Here is a 27,252-nt window from a genome sequence, read left to right as displayed (position 1 = left end):
TAATGTGGGCGTTGTATTGAACTGTCTTGGTGAAGAGGGAGCTGAGCCGTAAGGCAAAGCTCTCCATTTACCAGTCCATCTACGTCCCAACCCTCACCTATGGCCATGAGCTCTGGGTAGTGACTGAAAGAACAAGATCATGGATACAAGTGGCTGAAAAGGGCTTCCTCCATAGGGTGGCTGGGCTCAGCCTTAGAGATAGGGTGAGAAGCTCAGACATCCGGAGGGAGCTCGGAGTAGAGCCGTTGCTCCTTCGCATCGAAAGGAGCTAGTTGAGGTGGTTTGGCCATCTGATTCGGATGCCTCCGAGGAGACTTCCCCTGGAGGTTTTCTGAACACGTCCACCTGGGAGGAGACCCTGAGGCAGACCCAGAACTCGCTGGAGGGATTATATATCTCGTCTGGCCTGGGAACGCCTCGGGATCCCCCAGGAAGAGCTGAAAAGCGTCGCTGGGGGCAGGGATGTCTCTAATGACCTGCTTCGCCTGCTGCCTCCGCGACTCGGCCCTGGATAAGCGGTAGATAATGAATGGATGGATGGATGGATGGATGGATGGATGGAAGGATGGATGGATGGATGGATGGATGGTGGACCTAATTCAAACCACATCCTGGCTTGAGTTTCATATTCAACATATAGACAAAAGAATGGTATCAGTGTTTCCTCTCTAACTCCAAGAACGCAAAAATGCTTGTTTTCCAAAATGACAAACTACTTTATAAAGGTATAGTTTAAAGATAAAGATAAAGATAAAGTTCTTTATTTCTCCCCACTCCAGGGGAAATTTACATTGTTACAGCAGTTTTATTTACAATATATACAAGGGTGGCAAAATTTTTTGCTTTTGAACATAAGCTTTAATATAGCAAAAACAACTATCTGTGGTCTGTGTGTGTCTAGTCTATCCAGGGTCCACTCCAGTCCAACAGACCAGAGAAACGTATACAGAGATTGGCCGAGAGAAGGACAGCCAGGTGAAGATAATGCTAATGTTCATTCAACGAATTTTACAATGGCAGCATTGGTTAATGGTTGTGGCTGGATTATTTTTTGTTGGCTTTTGGTGACACAATCTTTAAGTTTGCAAATAAAAATGGGGCTCCCCCTAGTTCGATTTGCCAGGGGACCGATTGCTTTGGTCTGAGATCCGGAGCTCTATTGGCATCAAAGGGTTTCAAAATTTTACACACAGAACCTTTAATTGTTTAGTCTGTAAAATGTCAGATAAAACCAATAAATAGTTCAGCTTTGATATAACCACATCATTCAATGATGTTACACTTTAGGTTTTGTATGGCGTAAATTAAATACATTAACATTAATTAGAAATACATAGAACATGCAATTATGTCCTTGTCACAGCCTCTACGAATGCTCTGAAAATACACTATGGAGTAACTATTCCATTGGTCCCTAGTGCTAGCTCTACCTCATCAACACAGCACTGTTGTGTCTTTGCAATTGATACTGTAGGGTCAGTCACTAAGTAGTGCACAAGCATCTTTCCACTGGTATATCAAAGTGCACCATTGCAGTCCAACTCTCCCCATTACCTCATCAACTAAAAGTTATACTGACTTTGCTGAAATTCAATCCATGGTGACGAGATAAACTGAGTAAGCATAGTCACAAAGTGCACACATCTGGCTTTAGTAGTGACATTTAAATCCAGGCTTACCATTTCATACACAGCAACAGACATGTGTCTGCATATCTGATCTCCAAGGGGGAGGACACAGATCTGTTCAGTCCAAGTGACCAAGAATTTAATCAGCCAGTCTTTCAAAGAAACATGGGAACAAACCCTTGACTGGATGTAAAAATGTACTTTCCATGATGTCCTCACAAATCCTAAAATGAGAAAAGAGGGGAACTGTGAGCAGAGCTGAGGTGGGCCATGAAATATCCTATGATGGCAACCACCTGTCACTCAAAGCAGCCACACCCTTAATTTGACAAAACTTTAAGCCTCAATACAATTTATGTGGGTAAGTTATAAAAAATCTCCATCTTTGCAGCTGTCATAAATGTGAAAATTAGTTAGAGAGACCTATGCTGTATTTTGTATCTGGAAACAAGTTTATTTCTGCTGTAAAGTTGAGCATATTAACATGGACGTCTATAGGGTTTGACTCGCTTTTGGAGCCAGCCTCAAGGGGCCATTTAAGGAATTTCATGCAAGCCTGCAAAAAATGCTTCCTAGTTGTCAACAAACACTTATGTACATACTTCAAAAGTCCTTAGGCAGTTTTTCAGTGAAGGCTAACCTCAGTGTATACCATACATCCCATGACAGCAGGAAGAGAGAAGAAGAAATCAGCAGGGGGCTGTGACTGCCACAAAATGTAAACACACTGCTTGCTGACAGCCAAAGAAGAAGCAGAGGCTTTGAAGTCAGTGATAGAGTAGAGGAGCAGTGGAATCGAGCGTCGCTAATCATCTCAATTTGAAGAAGTCACTCACTGGATATAATCCCACCACGAGGGCAAAAAGATAAATCAAGGCCCGAGTAATGCAGAAAGATGTAACACTGCGACTGCTGCCACTGCAGCACTTCTCTGCTGACATAATTTGACTCTTACTGCATTCAGACAGATATACAGATAGAAATATATACGGAAAACACAGACTACTGCTTTAAATGTACATTTTGCCTCGTGCCATTGTAAAGATGCCGAACGTGAACGGCTGTTGCCAAAAAAAATAAAAAATTCGGCTGTAACCTTCTGAAGGCTTCAAACAAGTCTGACACATGGTTATTGCAGTATGACGTGAGGATTAGCATTTGCAGTAGTTTATTGCTCCCAGCGCTCAGGCTATTCCATACAGACAACATTACTCTCCTCCTCCTCCTCCTTTTATCCCCAATCACAGACAGAAATAGCTCCCTAACATTTCAAGCTCATTGCCAACAATAGTGACGACAGTGTTTAGGTGAAAGGAGAGGGTGTGAGCAACAGCAGCACAGTGACCAGAAGTTATTAGTCACACTCTTCTACGGAGTGAGTTGGCCAAGAATACAGTGTCAAACTGGGATGAGCCACACTGCATTGTTTATGATAATATTGGTATATTTTTAAGCTGTGTTAAACACTAATTTTTGGCAACTTATGGACAACAGAAGAAATTGTAAACACACCGTTGACACTGTCTGTTTAAAAAGGTTCTAGAAAATGTGTTGGCCAGCGGTTAGCTGCAGCTCATGTTCAGACACAATGCAACATTAACATTGATCTGGAGTAATTTTTGTGGCCACCTGATGAATGTGAGTGCAATATTTACTCTCCTTTTTGCTCTGTTTTACCCTCAACCATCACCAGAGGGAAATATCTGTATGTTTAAAAGTTAGATGCTGTACTTTTTTCACAAGTCACTAAATTTGGCACTTGGTGCTTCGCAAATAGCGTGGATACAACAGAGCTTTTCTGTTAAAAACTGCTGCCTGCTGCAGCTGGAAGTGAGGCTGAGAGAGGTTAAAGCAAAGGAATCCAGTATCGTTGCAGGCCATAAAACCAAAGCAATGAACTAAGCATTGTTAAAATCTGCTATAGATAGAATCCAATTGCCCTAAAATTACCTGCACACCACATACACACATACATATTTGTCCTTAAAGGTCACATTAAAGGTCTCATCTTTATTTTTTTTAATTTATCTTTTCATGCCTTCAGATTGTGTATTTCAAGCTTCAGATCAAAATCTCCCATTGATCATTATTTCTACCATGTCTATAATATCCCTGGTTTCAGCCCTGCTCTAGATGGGCTGTTTCAGTATCTGTACCTATCTGTTGAGCAGTGAAGACAAAAGAAAAGAAACAAGGACATGTTGTTTTGTTGTATTTTGTGAGTCTCAAGACACACTGGAGACGCAAAGTTATCTTTAAAAAAAAAGGAAATTTTGCACAATATGGCCCCAAGAAACATTGTTGTTAGCTCTATGAATTAGTTCTGATAAAGTGAGCAGCTATGATGATAACAAAATAGTTCTGACAATAGAAGGTCTCATTCAGAAAAATACAGAAGCAGCAGAAGATGGTTTTACCAACAAGCATTTTTGGTACCTTAGGGACTCTTTAAAATATATTGTAGTGGAGAGAGAACTGAACAGTCTGTTTTACTTACAAAAAAAATGCCTTCACCATTCAGTACTCGGACCCTAACAATGTGACTTGAAGAAAAGAAAATAACTGGAGCCGACGACACAAGAACAAAGAGCACAACTTGGTCATCTTTGTCTCTTCTTCCTCCCAAAAGAGTCTTACCCTGCCCCAAAAGTCAGACTGAGCCACAATATGAGTCATCTCAAAACCAAAACACTTTCATAACTGCACAGACACATATTGCCAGCAGTTTAATGTGAAGCAGGATGGAAAGTGACAGCTATCTTCCATTTGGTCAAGCTTGGAAGGACGTTTAACACAAGAAGAGGTCAATGACCTCTTGACGCGAATCCCACATTTGTAAATCACTTGTTACACAGTTCGCACAGCAGTAGGACGCACTCACACACACATGCATATGTGCACTTGCTCTCAACCCTGAATCTATTAATGCTAGGAACTCTGTCACCAAGCATCTGTCCAAGCTCTCTTGGCAGTTAATATGGAGAGTGTGATATAAACAAGATATTTTAGCAGTTTCCCTTGGAGTTTTGGAGTGGGGTTTTAAATTAGAGAGAGAGATGAATTCTACACAGATCACTAGTCCCACATGTCTCCTCCTTACATGGTGGCGTCCTACAGCTGCTGTAAGCTCATTCATTTCCCTAAAAGGATGCTGCATTTTTCCTCCTGGCTTTGGATATTAGTAGAGCCAAGCCTATTCAAAATAATCCTCCCAAGCTAAAAAAAAGAAAGAAAGTGGGGGATGTTGAAAAATGAGAGTGGGGGAAAAACTGGCAGAGATTTTTGCAGGTCCTCCAGATGCAGCGTATTACCATCTGCCTATGGAATGTCAGTTATTTCCAGTGTCTTTAATAGCTTCCCCAATATGACACACTGTAGCTCCCTGGTCACTAGGAGTGATGTAAAGGCTTGGAAGAGGGTGGTGTTACGCTGATCACCTGCATGAAAATGACACCCGAGAGCCTCTGCAGAGAGGAGAAAAACTTTCACACTCCTCAGGTAGTCATTCAAGCAAACAGCTCTTGGGTCAAAACTCTTGGTGGCCAGTTATAGAGTAATCATATCCAGTATGTATCTCTCTGTAAGATGACTACAGGGGGTAGGTCGCATAAACAGACACCTCCAAGGTTGCTCAGCAGGAGCCGCAAATTCTGGGTAATATGACTCTTCAGAAAACTGTGATGGCGATGCACCCGAGGTGATATTTATTTGGCGAAGACTTTGATGTCTGATGGGAAAATACAGATTATGCTCTGAGAACCTGCTGTTACCTTTAGGTGGGAAGTAGGATTTGCTCTCAGCTTTGTGGGGCCAGTCTACCACCAGGTGCCCATAGCGACGAAAACTGTTGGTAATTTCATCTATAAACATAAAGCAAAGACAAGAACAAAACGTCAAAGTGTTATTTTCATGAAATTATAAGAAGTCGGTCATGGTTGTTCATGTAATATGCATTTGAAGGAATCTATGCAGAGCCACACTCAGTTCCGAGGAAGGCACGATTTCTATTTTTTGCCATGCTCTTGCTGCAACGGTGGCCACTGCATTAAACAGGAACACAGGCTGGGCACATTCAATCTGCAATGAGTTGTGTGTGGAAACTCATGAATTTTTCAGCCTGCTGAGGGCATGTATTGTGCATCAATTCAGTAGTACGTGATGCTTGTTTGAATGTGTAGACACACAGGAAAGTAAACATCCCTAAACATTGTTACCATGTCCATATGGCGTCTTTTATATGCTAAGAGACATATTGTGGTAAGCAGTCAGTGCCATGGCTGAGCATTTCTACTTATAAACTGCAGGATACACACAGATTCAGACTTTTAATGCTTGAGCAAATGTAAGGAACCAATTTGTCATGTTGCAGGGTACGGGTTTTTGAATCACTAGTCTTCTTCATAATTGGTTTCTAGTTTGAACATCTTGACATGTGTAGCATAGAGTAGTTTTTTACTGTCCGAGCACAGATGTAGATGAGCTGGTGTGCTTCAAGTGCAGCGACTAACAGAGGGGGGAGTGGGTAGGGACTTAATAGATCCTTACAATCTAAAGGAAGCAATGGTGTAGAGTTATATGTAAGCCATTTTGAGGATTATTTCTTATTGAGAAAAACTTCTAAATGTGTCATTTTGATGCACAGAAGTAGCTTTTTAGGGGTTTAATCAATGACTGTAGAGGGTCTTCAGACTATTTCTGAAGTTTTCTTTTTTCTTTTTTAATTACTATGGTTCTTTGACTCTGGTCTGATTACCAAATTACATGACAGTGATAAACAATGTCATGCAACTGTTAAAATCTGGTTGTAGATTCATTGGCACAAACTAAATAGCAAAGGCTGTGTGATATTTAACAGAAGTTTGCAATGGCTAAACTGTGGGGAACATTAATATCCCCAAGACGGACTGTCTAGAGGTCCTTAAAAAATTACACTTATTTATATTACTGCAAAGTTACATTTATACTTGTCTGTTTTAGCTTAACACAAAGCCTAGAAACAGGAAAAAAGCTGTTAACCTGGCTCTTTCCAAAAGTTGCTTGTTTAGTCATTCAAAAGTCTATGTATTATACTACTACTCTGTGTCTCCTGTCTTATCAAGCTGACCAACAGCTGGCAGTAGTTTCAAATTTAGTTTTTTGTTCTTTTTTTTTTATCCCAGCAAGAAAACTACAGTGACTTTCTTTTCTTTCTCAATGTTCCTTTAAATTTGACAAACTGCAAAAAAATCTGAAAGGTAAATGTTTCAAAATGTGCAGCCAATCCATGCTTTTTCATAGTTATAAAGTTTACAGAGAAAGGTGCAAATTTAATATCCCCAACAAGGAGTGTCAAGGTGCCCTTAAGCAAGGCTTAAGTATGTCAGTGTAACTGTTAGTGGCAAACGGCCAAAAACACAGCCTGTACTGGGAGGCTTCCAACTGTGAAGTAGCGTACAATATGTATCAGTGTGAATCGGCTGCAGGGTGGTGCTGACAGAACGAGCCTAAAGCTGAATGAATACATTTCTCTACATGTTCTCAAATCAAACAATCCTTCGTTTACCTTCGTCTATGTCAGGGGGGAGGCCTCCGACAAAGACCTTCCTGGAGTAACGCTCCATCCTCTCTCCGTTCTGACAGCGGGTCGGCGAGTTCAGGCCCTGAGTCAAGGAGGGGTCACCGTGGCCATCGTCGAGGAAACCATCTTCAAAGGGGAAAAGACAGGAACGACCTGGGAGGAGAGGAAGAGAAAAGGACACCAGGAATAGCAGGGGAAGACAGAGAGGTACAAGAGTGTGAAGCAAAAAGGGAAGGAGATGCAGTGAATTAAACATGTATGACAACTGTTATAGTGGCAAGAGCAGTTTGGATACTGGAGATTACCATCATGATTCTGACTACACCCTAACTGCCAACTTGTTTTTTCCCACCTGCTAAAACATATTCTCTGTCTCTTATGGGATAAAGACTTCAGGTAAAATGTACAAGGGCAGATTGATATCTCAAACTCTGCCAAACACATTACGAATCCATCAGCAATTCCCTATTCATAGTTTCATTTGGTATGGCCAATTAAAAATGTCCCATCTTTCCATAAGCGTTTTTTAAAAACACACACACACACAAACAAACCAACAAATATTGTGGCCAATAGTATGTAGACATCAGCATACACCATTTCATCTCAGAGCCATGAGGGAGGAAGATTTTCATTGATGGCATGTGGGTGTAATGTCTGGCTGTCCACATAGTTTGGCCCTTTGTGGATATCACATTCTAATCATGACATCATGGTGTTGACTCTGGAACTTGCTGATGACTGCCGCTCCTAATCATTATTACAATGCCAGTCTTCCTGACCTTTAGACAACATGCTGAACTGAACCATGAGTGCAGGTTTTGCTTCCAGTTGCCAGTGAAAGAACTATGGGAGTTTTCCACTGGTGCAGTTTAGTAATATTTGTGTGTGTGTGTGTGTGTGTGTGTGTGTGTGTTTTTTAATTGTGGTGGTATCTATAAAGTACTATGTATATTCTATTCTGTAGAATCATGTTTTCCCCTTTCATTTCTACACAGAAAGAAATATGAAGTTTCTTTCTCTTATGTGTGTTTGTGTCAGACCTAGGAAACACCTTTTGTTGAAAGCAATTTGATTCAGACATTATTCACTGTATCTCACTAGCTCCACACTACAACTGTAGCATACTATAATACCCCCAGCCCAATACTGCAGTGACCTTACACATGTCACACAGCAGCTTTCCTCCTTGCTGAAGAAAGACAGAATTAGTGAACAAAGGACATCAAATAGGAGATGAGCCATGTTGGAAGCACCCGTCTTTGCCATCCAGATGATGAATCACTTCTGAGTCAGCATATTCCATCAGGAAGCCCTTAAAATCAATTTCGGAAGCATTTGCTTTAAGGTTTAGTGTCTGAATTTGGTCGCAGTATAATGCTGCGGTTTAGTCTCAGGAACAGGACTCCATCCCTATTGTGCCCTAAATATTGCATATTCCTTTTCAAAATGTTTTTTGGCTATTATTTTACAATGGGATGCATTTGCGTTGCAACACTGCAGGTAGACAACTGACTCAGAATAGAGAGAAAAGAAAATTGTCAGAATGATTTTTTTTTTCCTCTCACCATCAAGCAAAACAAGATTCATTTAGACAGATTTGATGGACCCTTTGCCCCTTCCTGATTAAATGCACAACATGAAAAATATTGTGTCAAAATTAATATGATTTCATTCAATCACAGCACAGATGAAAAGCAGATAGTGACACCACACTAAGACCCCCCTCAGCCTCGAAGAGAGACACGGCCGGCATGGCAAGCAGAACCCCAGAGAAAATGCCACACTTTACCTCTTCTGCGGCCATAGCTCCGGGCTGCTTGTCAGCACAGTGGGGGAGAGAGAGAGACACAAGGAGAGACAGAGGGTTGGGGCAGGAACAAGGACAGGAAAGAGATACAGAGGCATGGGTTTGTGGAAAAAAAACAAACCAGGAACATCTCTAAGGCAACAGTGAAACCACAGATGGCCACACCTAAGCTTCAGCAATGGGACAAATGATTCTTACAGCCCATGATAAACTTGCTGCACCTGCCTTGGCAACAGATGCACGCAGATGCTGCATGGCGGGGAGGGCGACATGTGAGGTTTAGCCATGGAAATGGCTGAGATATTTAACAGCATAATGCAACGCCCCATAACCAGAGATTGTAATCTCAGCTTAATGAACCCGCAATGGCTCCGGGTCCTGCTAATCTTCTGTGAATATTCACAAATGAGGCCATAAAGCACAGTGCACACAGGGCTGGAGGTACAGCAGGTTAGTCATTATCATGGCCTTGGTAAAATATTAAAAGTTGCTCTTTGGGCTCGTGTGGTAGGCCAGGTGCAAGTGGAAACTTCCCACAGGATAAGGAGAGTGTGTGGACATGGCTGGCAGCCTCGGGGCTATGAGGAGGAAGGACAACATGCAGAGAAGAGAGAGGGGCAGTGGAGATCAGGCTATGGAGTCACGGAGGAATTGATCTAAATATATGGGAAGCAAAAGTACAGCACAGATCACGTGTGTCCCCCAGCTGGTCACATCTGCCAGTTCTCAAAATCTGTCTTATCCTTTTCATCTTTCACACTATAAAACAAAGATAATTGAAGATGATAACTGTGGTGCTCTTAACCCTAACCATTTCATGGGCTTCTCCTTGATACACAACCATCAAAAAGTTTCACACTCATTATAGGTCAAGCAATGACAGAGTTATCTCTGTCCACTGAAGAATACAGACAACAAACATTTGCTATTAACATGGTAGAAATCTTAGGTGTACAATACAGGGTCAAAACATCATAAAGCTATACGTCACAAGGCATCAATGATGATGATGAGTCAGTCATAATGAGGACATTTGAATGTGTCCTCCTCCAAATCATATAAAGTTGACTTGAATTCATTTAGTGAAATCAGCTTAAGCATCAGACAATTTTGCAATCAATTCCAAACAAAAGTGGGGAAGCGTATTGAGACGCTTTCCCCCCCATTTTTTCCCACTGATTCAAAATGGGCTTTGGGAACAGCGAGCAGGAATAAATCCTAGGAGAAAAGACAACAACTTCTCTTACTTGTTTGGCTGATATATATCTATAGATATGAAGGAGACAGACCAATAATAACTTGCCATAATGATGGCATTGATTGGGTACACTAGTGGGCAAGGAAGACCATCCAACTTGTATAACACGTAATAGTGTGTAAGATGTTTAAGATTTGAAATAAACATCATGCTCAGTGGCAAATTATATCCCATGCATTTTAGCATTGGTAGGAGGCATGCATGGATATGGCATCACCATAATCCAGCACAAGCATAAAGGTGGTGCAACCAGCCTCTTTATGACAATAACAGCTAGGCAAGACTTAATTCTGAAATAAAAACCTAATTTTGTTTTATTATTTTTTTAACCAGTTGCTGGATGTGAGATGTTAAAGGAAAAAGAGTCATGAATTCTAATTCCTAAAGGTCCAAACTTAGGTAATCTTCAGCAAACGTCATCTGCTAAGAAAGACTATGGAATGCATTCAAAAGCTCTAGAAAAAGCGACTAAGCTGACCACAGTTACATTTATTTTGCCAAAGAACTGTATGAGGGCAAAAATACACTTTTACACTAAATGTTGCTCACATGGTTGTGTTTACATTTCACTCAGTTCTGTTTTTCTTAGTTCTTAGTTGTTGCTCGGCTCTAGTTTTGCTTCCTTTGTTCTTTTTTGCTCTTTTATATCTTATTTTCTAAGTGTTTATTTAATGTCTACTGTTGCACGAAGAGAGAGTAACGTAATTTCAATTCTTGGTATGTCATGTGCAGTGAAGAATTGACAATAAAGCTGACTTTGACTTGACTTTGACATTTTCATGCAAAACAACAAATCCTGTGTCAGTATTGTTGAGTGTTACGCTAATCTCTGAAAAGTTCCCACAAACATTTACACCATGCTGTGTGGCACATTGAAAGCACAAAGGAGGCAAAATGTGGTGTAAGACAGTGCAAATGCCAACAAACAGCAGGAGGGGTAACTCAGTACTAAACAGACCCTCCTGCTACTCTGAACTCATCAGTCACAAAGCAGACTCGTCGCCTCAAAAACCAATATGGGCCTTTGCATTGTGAAAGCCCCATTATGTGACTTGCCCGTCTGGCTTCTCTCAGGGACTATATTGTCTCTGAGCCTCTTCTGCCTTGCTATGTTTTCATTAAAAAAGATCTGTCTCTCCAATCCAAAAAACCTGGGCAGTCTCTCTGCAGCTTTGCCCTCTCACCGCCTGGCCTTGGCAGAAACAGTCACCTAGCAACCAGGGCCAACTGAAGAAAACGTTGTGCTGGGAAACCATCAGGTGCCTCAGTGACGACAGAATACAACCCAAGGGAGAGGAGGAAGCAGAAAGTGAGGGGTTAAGAAGAAGTACAAACTTCAAACTTTGTGCTGTCTAGAAGAGAGAGAAAATGTTTTAAAGGAAACTGGGTAATCCCTCTGGGCATGATGAGTTTGATGTCTCCTGCTCTGCTCGGCTTCAAAGCCTTAGATACTTTTACTAAGCTGTCAAGTGAACAACACCAACATATCTGGAAAGAGGACCCATGCCTACTGCTCTCCAGCCTTTCTTCTTCACTTCAAGTGCTAACACCAGTCACAGAAAGTGGAACCCTTACAGGTTTTCACAGCATGATGCCGTAAAACTAATGGGACCAAATAAAGGAGAAACACTGAGTAGAACTCTTTAAAGTTGAAACCAAAGCTTCCCCGTCTACACACATCACAGGCTACAGTGCAAAGAGCCAGCTCTGACAGACTTGGAAGATCTGGACAGATCCGTGCTTGCCTGAGCGTAATCCCATGGCACAACAGTTTAACATCAATCTGAGACACGTTCTCCAAAGATACAGATGATGAAAAGAACACAATGGGGTAGGAGCACCAGTGTTGTCACGATATGACAGTAAAAACTGCTTCACCGAGAAAGCTTTTTTTTTAAGTGAAACATCCTTGCCTTTACCAATTTCTATACCCTGTAGGCTGACTGAACATGTTCACAGAGGAAACTGGGGATTTGCTGATTTGGTTTGATCACCAGTTGGTTAAGACATCTTTGATGTTTTGCTGGGTTTTGGACCAAAAGATGAGAAACACAATTTCTTCTAAAAGAACTGGAGGGCATGGCCCAAAAACGAATATGTGAGAGCCGAGAAAATCGTGTCTCTAATCCCATCCAAAGACAAATAAATATCTTGCAGAATGGCAAGGCCTGGCCTGGAAAATTTTGTGGCATCCATGTAGCAGCATATGGCATAAAGACCCGATTTCCCTCTCTGGCTTGTCTCTTGTCACTGTTGGTCATCTGCTGGCTGGTGGGACACTCGGGGTGAGGGGGGGTAGTCTTACATGTTTTGGTATTTTTGGAAATGCTATTCACAGGCCAACTGTGCTCCCCGCATGAGGTCTGTCCTGGGTTTATGGTGTCAGGGAATCCAGGCCTTAGCACAGAGTAGCTAGTTGGGCTCTGCCCATACTGACATAGGCCACTGTGATGAGGCAACATGTTTATCATAGAGGGCACGCCACAAAATGTTCCCCGCTCATTATTTTTTTAACATAGAAGAAAAAAAGTGCAACAACACTTATCTGTAAAACTCAAGCAATTGTAATTAATTCCTACAATGAAAATGTGACTTACTGGTCAATGGCATTATGTGGTCTGCCCCAGGATGATGGAAATTCAGGCCCATGCGTCCTATCAAAGAAAAAAAAGACAATTTTTTTTGTACAAAAGTGGAAAAACTTGGAAATTCCTGATTAAAGTCAGCCTGTCGACAGACATTCATTTTATTTCATTTTAATCTTCCATTCTACTGTGTGCAAAGGAAAAATGCCAACCATGATGAACATGAAATGAATAAGCAACAAGTTTACTCAACGTGACACAAGGACAAACACAGACAACAGATGTGGAAAAACGAGGTGAAAACACACATTCCTTTGTTGTCACATATCTCTTATGTACCTTCACTCAGACAAACAAAAGCAGCTACAAGGCTAACAATTCAACAGAGCAGCAACGGTGACAATGGGCGCAAGGGCCCATCTGTTGGCGTTTTCATGAAAAGGAGGTGTAGAATGTCTAAGCAGAAGATGTGCTGATTATCTCAGTCTCCATCATCCTACTTGTACAGAAACAACAAGAAAATAAGCTGATGCAGACATACCCTACCTGGTTTAGGACAAATTATTGCTGTCTCACTGTCAACATCATTCACAGTAGCAGCCGCAGAGGCACGCCCTGTATACCTAACTACTTAAAGTTAAGGCCCTCTGTCAAAATCCTCCATCATCAGCTTTATATTCAACACACAGCACACAAGCAGCCTGCCTAGAGTCATTTAAGAATAACAGAAGATTAAACAACATTTTCACTCAGGTACATCTCACACATCGATATCTGGCAAACACTCTTTATGAGTTTTTCTATCCCCGACTGCATAATGTCACTTCAACATTAACACTAGGGTGGTGTTGGGGTTAAATGCCGACTGGGACAACTGCAACAGATATCTTGCTATACTGCTGTTGTATGTTTCCACATATGTGGACTTAGGGAGACATACAAGCTTTATGTTGCAAGCCGCTGTGGTGCAAACAAGATGGCACATCAAGAGTTTCAAAATCTGGCCACAGACGGCAGATTGTGGGGACAGCAAGGGGGCCTCTTCCTGGCTCACTAACAAGAGTGGAACTAGCAGTTAGACCAGGTTGAAAACCAGAGAGGCAGACTAGGGGGAAGACAAGAGGGGCGGCCACCCTGCAGCTCCGCAGATGTGGATTTCCACACTCCTCTCAGCCAGACTTCAAGCAACATTCGTACTTAGGGGCAAATGGAGTATGATAAGCCAAGAGGGCACTCACACATTGGCATGTACACATGGATTTGCGAGACATATACAGTGCCTGTAAAAAGTTTTCACCCCCCTGGATGTTTCACCCTTCTGTTCCTTTTATACATGAAATCATGGTCAATATAATTTGGCTTTTATGACAAAAATTTACAATAGATTTGGTGATATTTTTCTGCAGTCATGTTTCCCTCCACCTTCACAAGCCTTCCAGAGCCTGCTGCTGAGAAGCATCCCCACATCATGATGCTGCCACCACCATGCTTCACGGTGAAGATGGTGTGTTGGTGATGTGCAGTGTTTGGTGTTTACCAAACATAGTGTCTAGTCTGCTGGTCAAAAAGCTCAATTTTTGTCTCATCAGACCAAATAACCTTCTTTCAATTGACCTTGGAGTGTCCCACATATCTTGGTCGAACTCCAGGTGAGATTTCATTTGAGTCTTTTTCAACAGTGGCTTTTTCTTTGCCAGGTGAAGAACCCAGGCAACAGTTGTTGCACGTACAGTCTCTCCTATCTGAGCCACTGAAGCTTTTAACTCCTTCAAAGTGGTCATTGGTATCTTGGTGGTCCTCCTCACGAGTCTTTTTCTTGCCTGGTCATTCAGTTTGTGAGGACAGCCAGCTCTAAGCAGGGTTAAACAAGAGCCATACTCCTTCCATTTCTTAATGATTGGTTTAACTGAACTCTGTGGGATGTCCAGTGAGTTGGAGGTCTTTTGTAGCCATCTCCTAACTTATACTTTTCAATGCCCTTTTCTCTCAGTTGTTTGGAGTGTTCTTTTACCTTCCTGTTGCAATTGTAGCAGGAATACTGATGAACCAGAGACTGGACCTTCCAGGTACAGGTGTTACTATACTACAGTCATTTGACAGACATCAACTGCACTCAGGTGATCTCCATTTCACTAACTGTGACACTGTTTACATCAACTAGCTGGACTTTGGCTGAATTAGGTCAATCACTTTAAAGGGGGTGAATATTCATGCAATCATTTACTTTACCATATACCATTTTTAATTAACTGACATGATTTTGAAAAAAATTTTTTTCACTTTGACATTAAAGAGGTTTTTTATGTTATTTTTTTTTTCAAATTTTTGTCAAAAAAGCCAAATTATATTGACCATGATTTCCAGTACAAAAGCAACACAAAGGTGAAACATCCAAGGGGGGTGAATACTGTCATTGACACTGTAGATATGTGACCAAGTGTAACATTCTTTTTGCTATTTCTAGCTGAATGTCATAAAAAAAACCACGCATTGTTGGCAAAGACTAAAGCATCCAGTGTTGTGTGCCAACACTGAATAGTGTTTTTACATCTCCAGAAAATTGTCAAATCTTCCACTGCTTTCTCTACCTCACCCCTCTTACATTTGACAGTCAAGCCGGGCTGTGATCCAAGTTCAACAACCCCAAGGGTTAGCTGCACAAAGTCGTGTATTGGTAAACATGTAGGTGGTCTGTTTGCTAGTTCTCCAACCAACTTACAGGGTTTAAGCCCAAATGTCTGACTGGCTAAAGTGTCCTTGAGAGAGACTCAGCTTCAGAGCAGGCCATGCACTTTAACCTACTACCACTGCATTCAGCTGAGCAAAAAGTGCAGATCAATAAACCACATTACTAGAGACTGGTATAGTACATTGAACATAGTCGCAATCAAACTCGTGTCATTGCCGTTTAGAGGGCAAACCTTGCAACAAGAAGCAAGTTCTGTGCTTGCCTTTCTGTCTACATTAGAGTTTTGGATGACACAGGGGGACAGTTGCCCCCCCGAAGCCTTAAAATAACTCTGGGCATGTGCCATCTGCTTCCCCCAGGAGCTGAGTGGCAGGACCTGAGGGGCCCCTGAGTTGCTGCGGCTGCCACTGCTTTTCTGGTGACATTTCCTCACAGGGAGCCTGAACTATTCTCAGTGTTGCTCGGGAGAGACACCCCATCCACCTCCTTAGGCACATATCCAACAGAAACTCCCCTCATGACCCGTGACCTGGACAATGACCCCTTCATGACCGCTTTGGTAGAAACAGGTAAAGAGAAGGGAACGGAGGAGCTTTATACAGCCAGTGAACATCAGTTTGGGATCTGGTGTCCTCACAGAGGTGCTCCAAAGATGTCACTGCAGAAAGCACGAGGCCTATGAGATGCTTAAGTAGAGCAGTCAAAAAACAGCTACTGTGTAACATTTAATATAGACTGTAAAGACATTAACATCTTTTGATCAGCCGCTTGAGGACAGTCCACCTCATAGCACCATCCTCAGCGCAAAAGCATTGTTTATTATGGATCGGTAGGTCAGCTGGGACAATATGGTGAAAGAACTACTGAGACACATTAACAACCCTGTCCACATCGCAGCAACTACAAAAATGCTGTTCTTCAAGTTCCTCAGCAGTCATATTTTCACTAGACTTCATTTGGCTAATCACCACAGACTGTGACCCACCTAGAGCCTCTCCCAGCTGCCTTGGTTATGTTTTGCTCAGTCTGGTTCACATTATAGAACATATTAAAGCCCCCAGTAACACTTCTAGGAGAAAACCCCAGCAGCAGATATGAGAGGGGACTGGGTGTGCCAACAACAAGATGTGGAAATGGTAGCCGAGAAGAAAAAAACACTTCAGCAGCAGGATGCCCCAAAGCTGCAGTTCTTGTTGACTACTGCCAAAGATATCTTCAATTATGACCACTATACTAGCAAAGGGCTTAAAAAATGACAATACCCTCTGTGAGGTATGAGGTCTGCACAAAGCCAACAGATGACTGGAAAGACTTAGAGGGATGGATATTTCTGCTAGAAAACCTGGTGAATTGTATGTGTCTCTGTTAGTCAGGATGTCCTACTCCTTCCACTCCATACCTGCTTGATCTGAACCCAAAAACTCTCAAAAAGACAACAACCACAGGCCAAAAGCTCCTTTACATATCAAGCCATAACATGTAAATCTATATAAAATGACATTACGTACAAAACAAATGGTTATGGCATATTTCTGTCAAACTACTACTCACTGCTGTTTATTGTTTTGTAAAATCATAAAACCATGAAGTGCCTTTAAAATAATATAGAGCATTTTTAGAAGCTTGTTAATCATGACACTACTTGGCAGTGACTAATTCTTTCAACAACATTTCATAGTTTGTGAGATCGGGACAAACCATAACTTTAATAGACAAAACAAGCCCAGACTTGTTTTGTTCCCTGGACTGGATTAACTCAGTCATGCTTGCAGGAGTCATGAATTTTCCACCATAACAAAACATGGCACTCTGACAGTGCTGTTTACTGGAAGAAAGGTGCAATCTAACCTTTAACACAGCCAATAAAGACATCAACTTATCTCTATATAGTCATTATATAGTCACTGTTTAAAGTACAGAGACACCCCTCTGTATCTGAAACCACCTCATGGGTTGTTAACTACCAGGGTTGAAAAGTTTAAGAGGTCAAAACCAGCTTGTCAACCAAACATTTGCCCAACCAAGTAGTGGCCTTTAAACTAAGGTTAAGCTGACGCCACCCCTCCCTGAACAAAAAAAACAAAAACATACACAAGTCTGTTTCTAACAAACGTGATTTTAACAAAAACCTTTATCTTTAAACCTTTTTCCCTTAACCTCCCTGGAGTCCATTAAAGCATGACTTTACCTTAAGCAGTGACAGAGTGCAATATCTGAGCTCTGTCTTTGCAAAGGTTTCAGGAAAAGTTGACACCCACTTTTTCCTATTATTGAACCACACTTCAGAATTATACTGTTACTCATCTGACCTGCACTCTGCTTGAAATTCATGTTTTCCACTGACCAGCGCTTTTGTCAATGAGTGCACAAAGTCAAACAGCACCAGCGTTCGCTCTCCCTCAATTACTTTATTCAGTTATGGCTTGCACAGCTATATTTTACAATAACATACTACCAATCAATCAGTTAACAAAAGATGGCGGAGTCAAATAATTGCTTGATCTTTGATACTGATATATGAGGCTGTTTCTTAAGCACAATTTGTCTACACTGACTTTTTGGAAAATACATTTCTTGCTTTCTTGATGAGAGTCAGATGCTTTCATGTGTGTATTCTAAATATGAAACCACAGCCAAGAGATAGTGAGCATATTTAATATCAGCGCCTGGCCAAGAAACAGTACAGCACATAACACCTCACAAAGGCACAGTTAACTGTTTTTACTGCTTTTAGGTTTTAGGCTAAACAAATCAATCAGTAGCCAGCTGTAGGCACAACAGTGGTATCCATCCTTATATGTACTCTTGGCAAGAAAGCCAATAATCACAAGCACCCAAGTGCTAAACTATTCCTTTAATTAATTAATGGAAAAAGTAGCTCATTAAGAAAATAAACACAGCGAGCAGCTTGAATTTGGGGCTTTAAAATCCAAGTCTTCTAAAAGCTGCACTCTCACACACAAAGAGTCAATGCAAATTGTAACGGACACATGAGTGAGATCATGTGAGTCAGACCAGCTGAGGCAATATACATGTGTGTGTGTTCAGAGAGACACACTGTGGGTGGGGCGGGACCAACACACAGCTTCCACCAGGACTAAAGGGACTTATTAACACTTCTGAGTATCTCAAGAGGTTCATGACAACATCTAGACACTGTGTGTTTGTGTGTGCGGGGAGTGGCCACATGCTGCAGACACACTATCTCAACTGTTGAGTTGCCTTGTCCATAGATGATGACGAGTGACAGTCTGAGATGAGTGTCTGAGGTGAGAGTGCTTTGCACAGTATGTCAGAGTTGATTTGCATGTCAGCAACAATTTGGATGTGTGTATCCTGTGTGTGCGAGTTGCTAGCTGTGGCAGCAGTGGTGACGGCTGCTGTCAAACTGGTGGTGTTTTTCCAGGCCAAAGGGGGAAACTTTGGTGTGTGTGTTTTTGAACTCAGCTGACCCAGTACAGACACTCATCTAGACCAGAGTGTGTGAGTGTGTGTGCACGTTGGCGCAGAAAAGCGCTCCTTTGTTCTGATGTCCCTGCGGCCCTGCTCCCCTCGACCACGAGTAACGAGCTCTGATAAAGTTTGAAAGATTGTTGGAATAAAGTATCTCTCTCGCAGACAACACACACTCTCTTTGAAGTGGACTCTTCTCCAAACAAGTGCTCAGAAAAAAAGTGGCTGATTTGAGATGGCCTCGCCCTCTTCCCTGTCTTAACAGAGAGAGAGGAGGGGGTGCGGTTGTGGGTGGGGGTCACCTCATATTTATTCTCTTTATAGGACCCACCGATTGTTATTCAAGTCACAGTATACACACACCACACGCACACACACGCACACATACATATATAGGGACTCATAAAACAGTCAAGGAAAAATAACTCTTCCAGCAACAATGAGAAGTATGTGAGAAATGTCTGTGATGGGATAGATGTGGGTGGGACACATTCAGTTGGGAATCCAAAACTGGGCCTACTGGGTTAATTAGTTTTCACTGGAGGTTCTCAGCTGGTGAGTGGTATTCCTAACTTCCTACACCAGCGACTGGCTCAGAGTACAACATGGATACATTTAAAAAAAAAAAAGACAAATATGAGTTGAGAATTACTGAGTAAAACATTAAATTAGCATCCAGTGAGACAAGAGACACCGTATTCTAAAATGCAGTGTTACCATGGATATTTTCTTCAGTTTTAATCACTTGCTTTGCACACCAGAAAGGTTGATCAGGTTCAACGGGTTGCACCTGTCCAGCTGAAACTAAGACGAAAGCAGTCATGATCCTCTGTGTGACAGTGCATTGGCCTAATAACAAAACCTGCACCCAGCCTGGTTTTTGACCTTTTACTCACAACTGAATTCTGACACATCTGGTGTTGTGTTCACTGACAGACGTTTACCCAAAACTACAGATACCATTGACTAATCAGAGCTCATAGGTGTGTTTAACATCATCTTCATCATTTGAGACGTATTATGTAAGAAAAATAAGACAATCCCAAGAGATGAGTTTAGTATAGTGCTGTAAGTCGAGTAAAACAAATCACTTATTGTATTTTTATATAAAGAAAGAATAAGGATAGCAAATGCCTCCACAGTTCAGTGTCAAATAAAATGGTGTGGCTCGGACTGATTTATTGCTCACAACCAACTGGTTAGGGCAAAACAAAACAAAATGCAATCTCCTTCCTGACAGGAAATCACAGCACAATATCAGGCTGTTGAATGAAGTGAAACTAACGCCTATTCAGTCGGCAAGTTAGGCAAACCTGGCCCTGTCTTTACAATCCAACTGGTACTGCCAAATTTGAGAGCCAGAGCTACATTTTTGCCACATTCCTTAATGAGCTTTCCCTGTTCCCACTGGGCAATACACCTCTACTTGCAACAAATGGCTCACAAGGATGCAGACAATTGCCGCAAGGAAAGAAACAGAGAAATTTCTTAATTAATTACTTTAGAAAATGCCAAAACTCAAAGCTTTACGCATGGCTGTAATAATTCACTTGCATCACAGATATCTTCCCCTACGTACAGTGTTTTTATATAGTTCAATACTTGATCTGTATGTCACAGGTCAATCGTACCGTAGCGTACACGGTTCTAAAAGTCCTCAAATATTTCCTGAGCTAAAAAAGCACTAGCTCCAGTTTTTGCATTAGATTACACAGCAGACAGGGTCGGCCGAGGCGCAGGGCCCTCTTCAGACAGTGAGTAGGTATGCTTGCAGGGTGGGGCTGCTCTGTGGTCGCCACGGTAGCTTACTGCAGGCCCACACTGTCTACACGATGATATGAGGGCTAAACAACCAGAGAGAGATTCAGAAATGCACACCCATGGTCATGCACAACCCTCCCTGACTTTTCTCCTACCTCCCAAGCACTATGTTGTGCTTTGGCGGAAGCCCTACAGGACATTACGACACCTTTCCAGTGAAGATAAGCCTGGGCCATGATGATCGTTTTGCTGTAACAATGCAGCCTCAGCGCAAGATTGGGAAAACAGACACTATGCATGGGAAAATGACATGCTCTGCTCATTATATACCCATCCCACCAGTCTTTCCATTGTTAAGATGGGAGGATGGGGGAGCATGAAAATCCTACACCCAACCTGAGAGGGCCCCATCTGAGAGACAGTAGATATTGTAATAGACACGTGACTGGTGCTACAAAAATATTGACATACAATGCCTGACATACACTGGATGGCCTTAAAAGGGAGATTTCTTAACCTTGTTTTCTCCATAGTTTCCAAGAAATAAAGCTGCATGGCATGTATTTATTTTTGTCTGAATCAGTATTCCATTGTAAAGAAAAATCCCATATGTGTATCGAAGTTGCTTGGAAACACTGATTTGATCTTGAAGCTGTGCCTCAGTCATGGCATGTCTAAACCTGCAATTATACACAAAATTAACGTTCGAATGTGATTTTGTGCCAGCTGTGTCATTGAGAATAAATCTAAACCACAAATACACTCAACATTTATACTCAATATTCACTCAGTAACAAAAGTGCAAGTCAGGTACATCATCACTTAAACCACTGATTCTGATCAGCAAAGCAAAACAGGCAACTAAGAGAAAAGTGAAAGGGAAAATGTAATTTGCACATAAGAACACGTGTGCACATTGCTGCACATCTGGTTCACTGCACACACAAACACGCACACACACAAACAAAAATTATGTGAGATTTTGCAGGTAAGGTTTATAATGTTAATTATTCATTTCAAATTCAAACATAACATGATGATCCACACTCGATTGGTTAAGAGATTGGCAAATATAGCAAATGAAAAACAAATGTACCCAGAAATTATATATGCCCATGAAGCAAAACAAAACAACCTAAATACTGTAAGCATGGACGTATGAATATTCCTAACCTGCAAAATGATTCCTCCATATAATATCAGCGATAGTCATTGGTGGGCCACCGGCAGGGTGTGGTTTACCTTTGTCATGGTCAGTCCTTATCATATCCATTAAGGAATTCTCCAAAGAGTGCAAGCTAAAAGCATCAAAGGGCCGATTCCGGTCCTGAAACACAACAAAACAGGAAGAGGGTTTGAATTAGGATCACAACAAACACATAGAAGGACATACTTTAATGCTACTATGGCTGCTACTCTTATAGCTGTCAAGTAAATGCACATATCCAGGAAATAATATATAATAAATAACATATTCATTGGTATGACAGATTCTGAAGTTGTGTGAATATTGTGCATAGCATGAAACATTGCTCAGATTGTACATGAATGTTAAATATTTCAAAATAACTGCTGATCCCAAACAAAGTCCAAAAGCTGACTGTAGTTTGAAACTTGCAAACATAGTGGGAACAGCTGTTAAAAATCTTGCATAAAAAACATGATCTGCTTCACCATTTTCACACATTTAGCCTTGTTGTTGAAATTCTGGTTGGTTGGTAACCTTGCTCAAGGGCAGATCACTAGCAACAACCTACATGTACCAACAGCTCCCATTTTCAATAAAAAGGCAAGACAGACAGGGATGTATTCTTAGCTAACTGGTCTAATAGAGATTACGGATCTGGAACTGGATTTTACAGACTAAAAAAAAAGTAAAATATAAGATATGTGTCTGCCCTGGGGATGATGGTGAACACAGATGATAATGAAGGCGATAAGAATCTTAAGTCTTTTCATGTCAAAAAAGCTACAGTGAAAGAAGAGACAGGATTGTACCCAAAGGAGCCTCATTTGTCTGTCTTAAATCATTTAGAGAGGAATTTTCTTAACCGTCAACTCTGCTGGTGGGGAGGTGTCAGAGGTAAAATAAATCTATGATCTATGAGTCACTTGTTGGGCTATCTCGTAATCGATGAAGCGTTTCTCATTTCACTACCGACCCTCTGGAAGTTCCGCTTTGTAGTCTAGAGTGTCATGTATAAAATGAAAGTGTCACTGTCGTACAGCTGAAGTCCAGTCACGGCTGCCTCATATTATTGCTATCAGTTTATCATTTATTTATTTTATAAATTTAGTCTTTTTTTTTAATGCCAAAAAGTTGTGAAGAATGCACATCTCAACTTCCAGTCTCTCAAGATATTCAATTTACGCTGATGCAGAACAGACAAAAAAGTAAATCCTCATTCTGAAGAACCTAGAATTAGTTCATTACCTTGTAAACTGTTCAGTGTTATTTTTTCTGAATACGAAAAGAAACATCATGAGTGAAAGAAGCAGTCAACACCACGGTTGAGCATTTTAATGTAGTAGAATGATAACAGCCTCAAAAACATGGATTCCAACTTCCAGGGTTTCATACATAACAAAGGAACCAATGCAGTAAACTCACATGGTGGGGCTTATTGTATTATTAATGTTGGCACTCTAATGATCAACTGATTATCAAATCAGTCTGCAGTTAATTTTATGACTATCAATCTGAACATTTCAGCTCTAGGGTTAGAGTTAGATGTAAAGGACTTTTGTTTGAGTTTCATTTCTTGGCTACTTAAAAAAACTCTCTAATTTCCTGATCTTACAAGGCAGGTTGGTCCACTTGAGTCCAGAACAATTAATACTACATCAAACACCCTAAAGTTAAACCACTCACTGCTGATTAAATGTTTACATCCCTACTGTGTGTGAATGAATTTATGAGAGTGACATGTGTGCCAAAGGTAAAGCCTGGGAGCGAGTTTAACTAGAGCTGGAGGCTACAGCCTTGGCAGCTGTGTCCTGTGTCCGCTGTCCGAGCTGGGGCCACATTGTTTGCACACTACAGCTATTGTTGCCCATTCGGCTGAGCATTCAAAAGTGTTATTCCCTCCACTCTGGACCCGACAGCGCCACACAGATAAAAATCTGCTCACTTGGTACAAACGGTAAACACTTAAAATGCTGAGCTTTTAGTTTCCTCTCCCTCCCTCCTCTCTGACACATGTGGATGAACACTATGATGGGTAGAAGTCAGAGAACTCACAGTAGTCAAATGACCTGAAGAGATAATATAAACGAAAATCTCAAACAGACTTTACTCTGTAACACACACGTTTCCAGAGTGTGGAATGCAGGTTTGCACTACACTGCATCTCATTCTTGCCTGTGACCCAGATATAAGAGTATTTATGAGGGAGATCAAGATAAGAAACAGATTAAGCATTCAAGATATGGCTGAATACCTGGTTTTAATGAATACAGTCTGCCTCAGTAAGGTTATGGGCTGCCAGGTTCAGAAACAGATGGGACATTTATCACTAACTGTATTTTCCTCAAAAATATAAAAAAGGTTTTACATGTTATGCATTACTGTCACCTTCAGAGTGCCCTCCTTACCACACGATAAATCAAAGGTAAAAAACCCTGAAGATAAATTGCATGGTCTAAGCGTTGTCACTGCAGGTATCTAGTCTCATACTGCACATGTTCTACAGCTTCAAATTAAATGACATGAATTTTAGTCTTCCTAATATAAGCATGAACAGAACCACAAGAGGCCTTCTAAAATGTACAACCATACAAGCAAAAAAATGCTGTTCATATGATTTTCACCATTTTTCAATTAAACAATTCATTGTGTAGTCCTTAAAATGCAAAAGAAAAAAGTAGTAAACATTGGCTATGACGATTTGTTCCCACAGTGATCAAGGCGCCAAGAAACCCAAGCATGGTCATCTGCAATTACATGAAAAACATTTAGTTCCCACTTTTGACAAGCTGGAAAAAGCAAATACGTGGCATTTTTGCTCAATAAATGTATAGAAAAATCCATTTATTGTGAAATTGGTTTTGATTTTGCAAGTTTCTGTGGACTGATCAAGTAATAGACCAATCACTTCAACACTAAGTTCGAAGAACTAGGTCTGCATCTGACAATTAGCTTCATTGTTGATTAATGTATTAATTATGTCCTCAAATTATCAGTTGGTAGCTTAGTCTATAAAAGGTCACAAGATGACTTTAAAAAAAAGTTAAACGATGTTTTCCAGAGTCAAAGATGAAGTCCTCAAATGCCTTGTTTTGTTCAAAATCCAAATATTTCAGTTTACCGTCATAGAGAAGTAAAGAAACCAGAAAATATTTTTAACTTAAAAATGACATCTTAACGATTAAATGTTGCAGCACTAATGTGAATATTCCCAAAGGGCAAAAACAGTAAATCTGGGTTGTCTTAAGGTTACGACGTGACAAATGCACGGGCAACATGAAACGACAGGGTTAGATGGAAAATAAAGCAAAACCTACACCACATGAGGTTCCTAATGTAAATCGCATTGGTTACGCCCCTAAGCTTGTCGAAACTCCTGCCGTTTTGCATGACTGTCACACAGCATTTGACTGCAGGACTCGACCTGTCAGTCCTTCTAACATCATCCCTGAACTGATATGATGTGATGACAATCACAGAGGACCACACAATAACTCCAACCACCATCGTTTCAAATCAAGGTATCTCCCGAGAAGCTCATATGACTTTGCTTCTTAAGCCTCACACTGACATGTTAAGTTGAATTCCACACATTCCTCGGCCTTTAAGTGATAGCCAGCAGCAGGCGAGTATGAGCACATATCAGAGCACACATGACTCAACATTTCAGCCTGTGGTTCATCTGGGGCATGCGAAGAATATCGAGGGAGATCTAAACTATGACAACAAGTACACCTGTCACCAGCTGTCTGCATGACGGTGCAGAACCGGTGGTCGGACGTCGTCTGCTACTCTGCTCTCCGATTTGCCCAAATTTCACCTCAGTAAACAGGTCAGTTGACATGTTGCACCCTGACATTACATCTTGGTGATAACTCTTCTCCAATTATGGGTGTAATTGTTAAGCAACTAAGTGCGAGCTACAGCCGGGAACCAATAACATCACAAAGATATCCAGGAGCCCCTTGAAAAGCACCGTCTGTCTATTAGATGACATTCAATGAAACTAAACTAAAAAAAAACTTAGAGATATAATGAATGATTTCGTTTGTACATGTACATCTAATTTTAAAGGGAAACCCCACCAGTTCTACACTAGAAGGAGAGAGTCTGTTGAAATATCAGTACAGCAGTAAAGGTAATTGAAATTAGACTTGTAAGTGTGAATGTTTTTTGTTTTATTTTGTGGAAGAAAGTTCCACCACATCAGTGATATTTAGAAAGTATATTGGCATCAGGGCTGCTGCTAATCAGTATCTTAATTTCCAATTTATCTGGAAAACATTTCATCAATGAACTGAGTAATGGCTTTGCCAATGAAATGTCAGAAAAAGGAGGTACTCATTGAAATTGCTTGTCTTGTCTAACAAACATGATGACATTCGGTTTACAATAATGTGAAATGGAGAAAAGAAAAACTGAAAATAATTCAATTAAGCTGCTCCGAGGAAAAAAAGCTGTCAGGATAATTGCAGATTAATTCTGTCACTTGACAATGCACGTGTCATTTGAATTGTAATGAGTCATTTGGCAACACTTGACCACATGAGAGTAGATGAGTGTTGTACTTCATTTGTGCTATTTGCCTGAGTTTCATTTCAACAAGAACACTCTACACAGTGTAACGTGGCCCAATGACCTTGTCTACTGGCGATAACTCCAGCTGTAATCCAGCCCAGTCAAGAGAACAGAGATAGAGGCTCACGGCAAAAGGAAACTAGTAATAAAGCCTGGAGAGGCCTGACTGACACACACAATCATTATCTCCTCAAAAGGCTATACGTTTCAAGCCAGCTGGAATTTCAAACCATGTCAAGCTGTGTTTCGTCTGCACATGTAGTCCTCTTTGCAGTAATAGGTTAACATGTTGGCTTGCACTTCGTTCTCTGTCTTTGATCAGGTGAACAAGTGCTCCTTTTTAAGTAAGCCACTGACATAGCGGGGAGAGTATCTGACTGGCTTTTTTTTTTAATGTTGGCTTATTTGTCAGGCAAACGTGACCAGCCATGTAAAAAAAGAAGCACAGTACTGGGACTGTTCATGTTAGTCTACTCTTTAATCAGACATGCTAACGAAGGCAGAATGAGAGCCTAAAATAAATGCAAACCAGTATGAAACCAACTCTCTGGTTTCCAGGCATGAAATCTTAATTATGGATTAAAGGACAAGTAACAGCAATATTCTGCTGTCAATGTGGAACATTTGGTGATACAGCCAGTACAACGGTGGCCAGTTGATTTAGTTTCTGTCAAGCTGAAACTGATTTATACTAATACTAATTACGTATTGAAAGAAAAAACAAAAACAAAACTATTGGCTATAGAT

At 41.1% G+C, this 27,252-nt stretch overlaps 1 protein-coding gene across 7 annotated transcripts in view; it reads right to left on the bottom strand.

Annotated features, from left to right (window-relative positions):
• Positions 1 to 27,252, bottom strand: part of cpeb3 (cytoplasmic polyadenylation element binding protein 3) — a 47,570-nt gene that overhangs the window by 15,949 nt on the left and 4,369 nt on the right. For 4 of the 7 annotated variants that reach the window (XM_023276671.3, XM_035951176.2, XM_035951177.2 and 1 more), the window contains 5 exons: positions 21,915 to 22,068; positions 12,851 to 12,907; positions 8,978 to 9,001; positions 7,171 to 7,338; positions 5,399 to 5,488 (listed from right to left, as the gene is read on the bottom strand). In XM_023276671.3, the coding sequence (XP_023132439.2) occupies positions 5,399 to 5,488; positions 7,171 to 7,338; positions 8,978 to 9,001; positions 12,851 to 12,907; positions 21,915 to 22,068 (493 nt within the window). The remainder of the gene's footprint in view (positions 1 to 5,398; positions 5,489 to 7,170; positions 7,339 to 8,977; positions 9,002 to 12,850; positions 12,908 to 21,914; positions 22,069 to 27,252) is intronic. The other 3 variants (XM_035951179.2, XM_035951178.2, XM_035951180.2) reach the window with 3 other exon arrangements.

Source organism: Amphiprion ocellaris, chromosome 16 (genome assembly GCF_022539595.1).
Source record: "Amphiprion ocellaris isolate individual 3 ecotype Okinawa chromosome 16, ASM2253959v1, whole genome shotgun sequence".
Classification (NCBI taxonomy): domain Eukaryota; kingdom Metazoa; phylum Chordata; class Actinopteri; family Pomacentridae; genus Amphiprion; species Amphiprion ocellaris.
The sequence above is the reverse complement of the archived record's forward strand: the minus strand, read 5'-3'. Positions and strand labels throughout refer to the sequence as shown.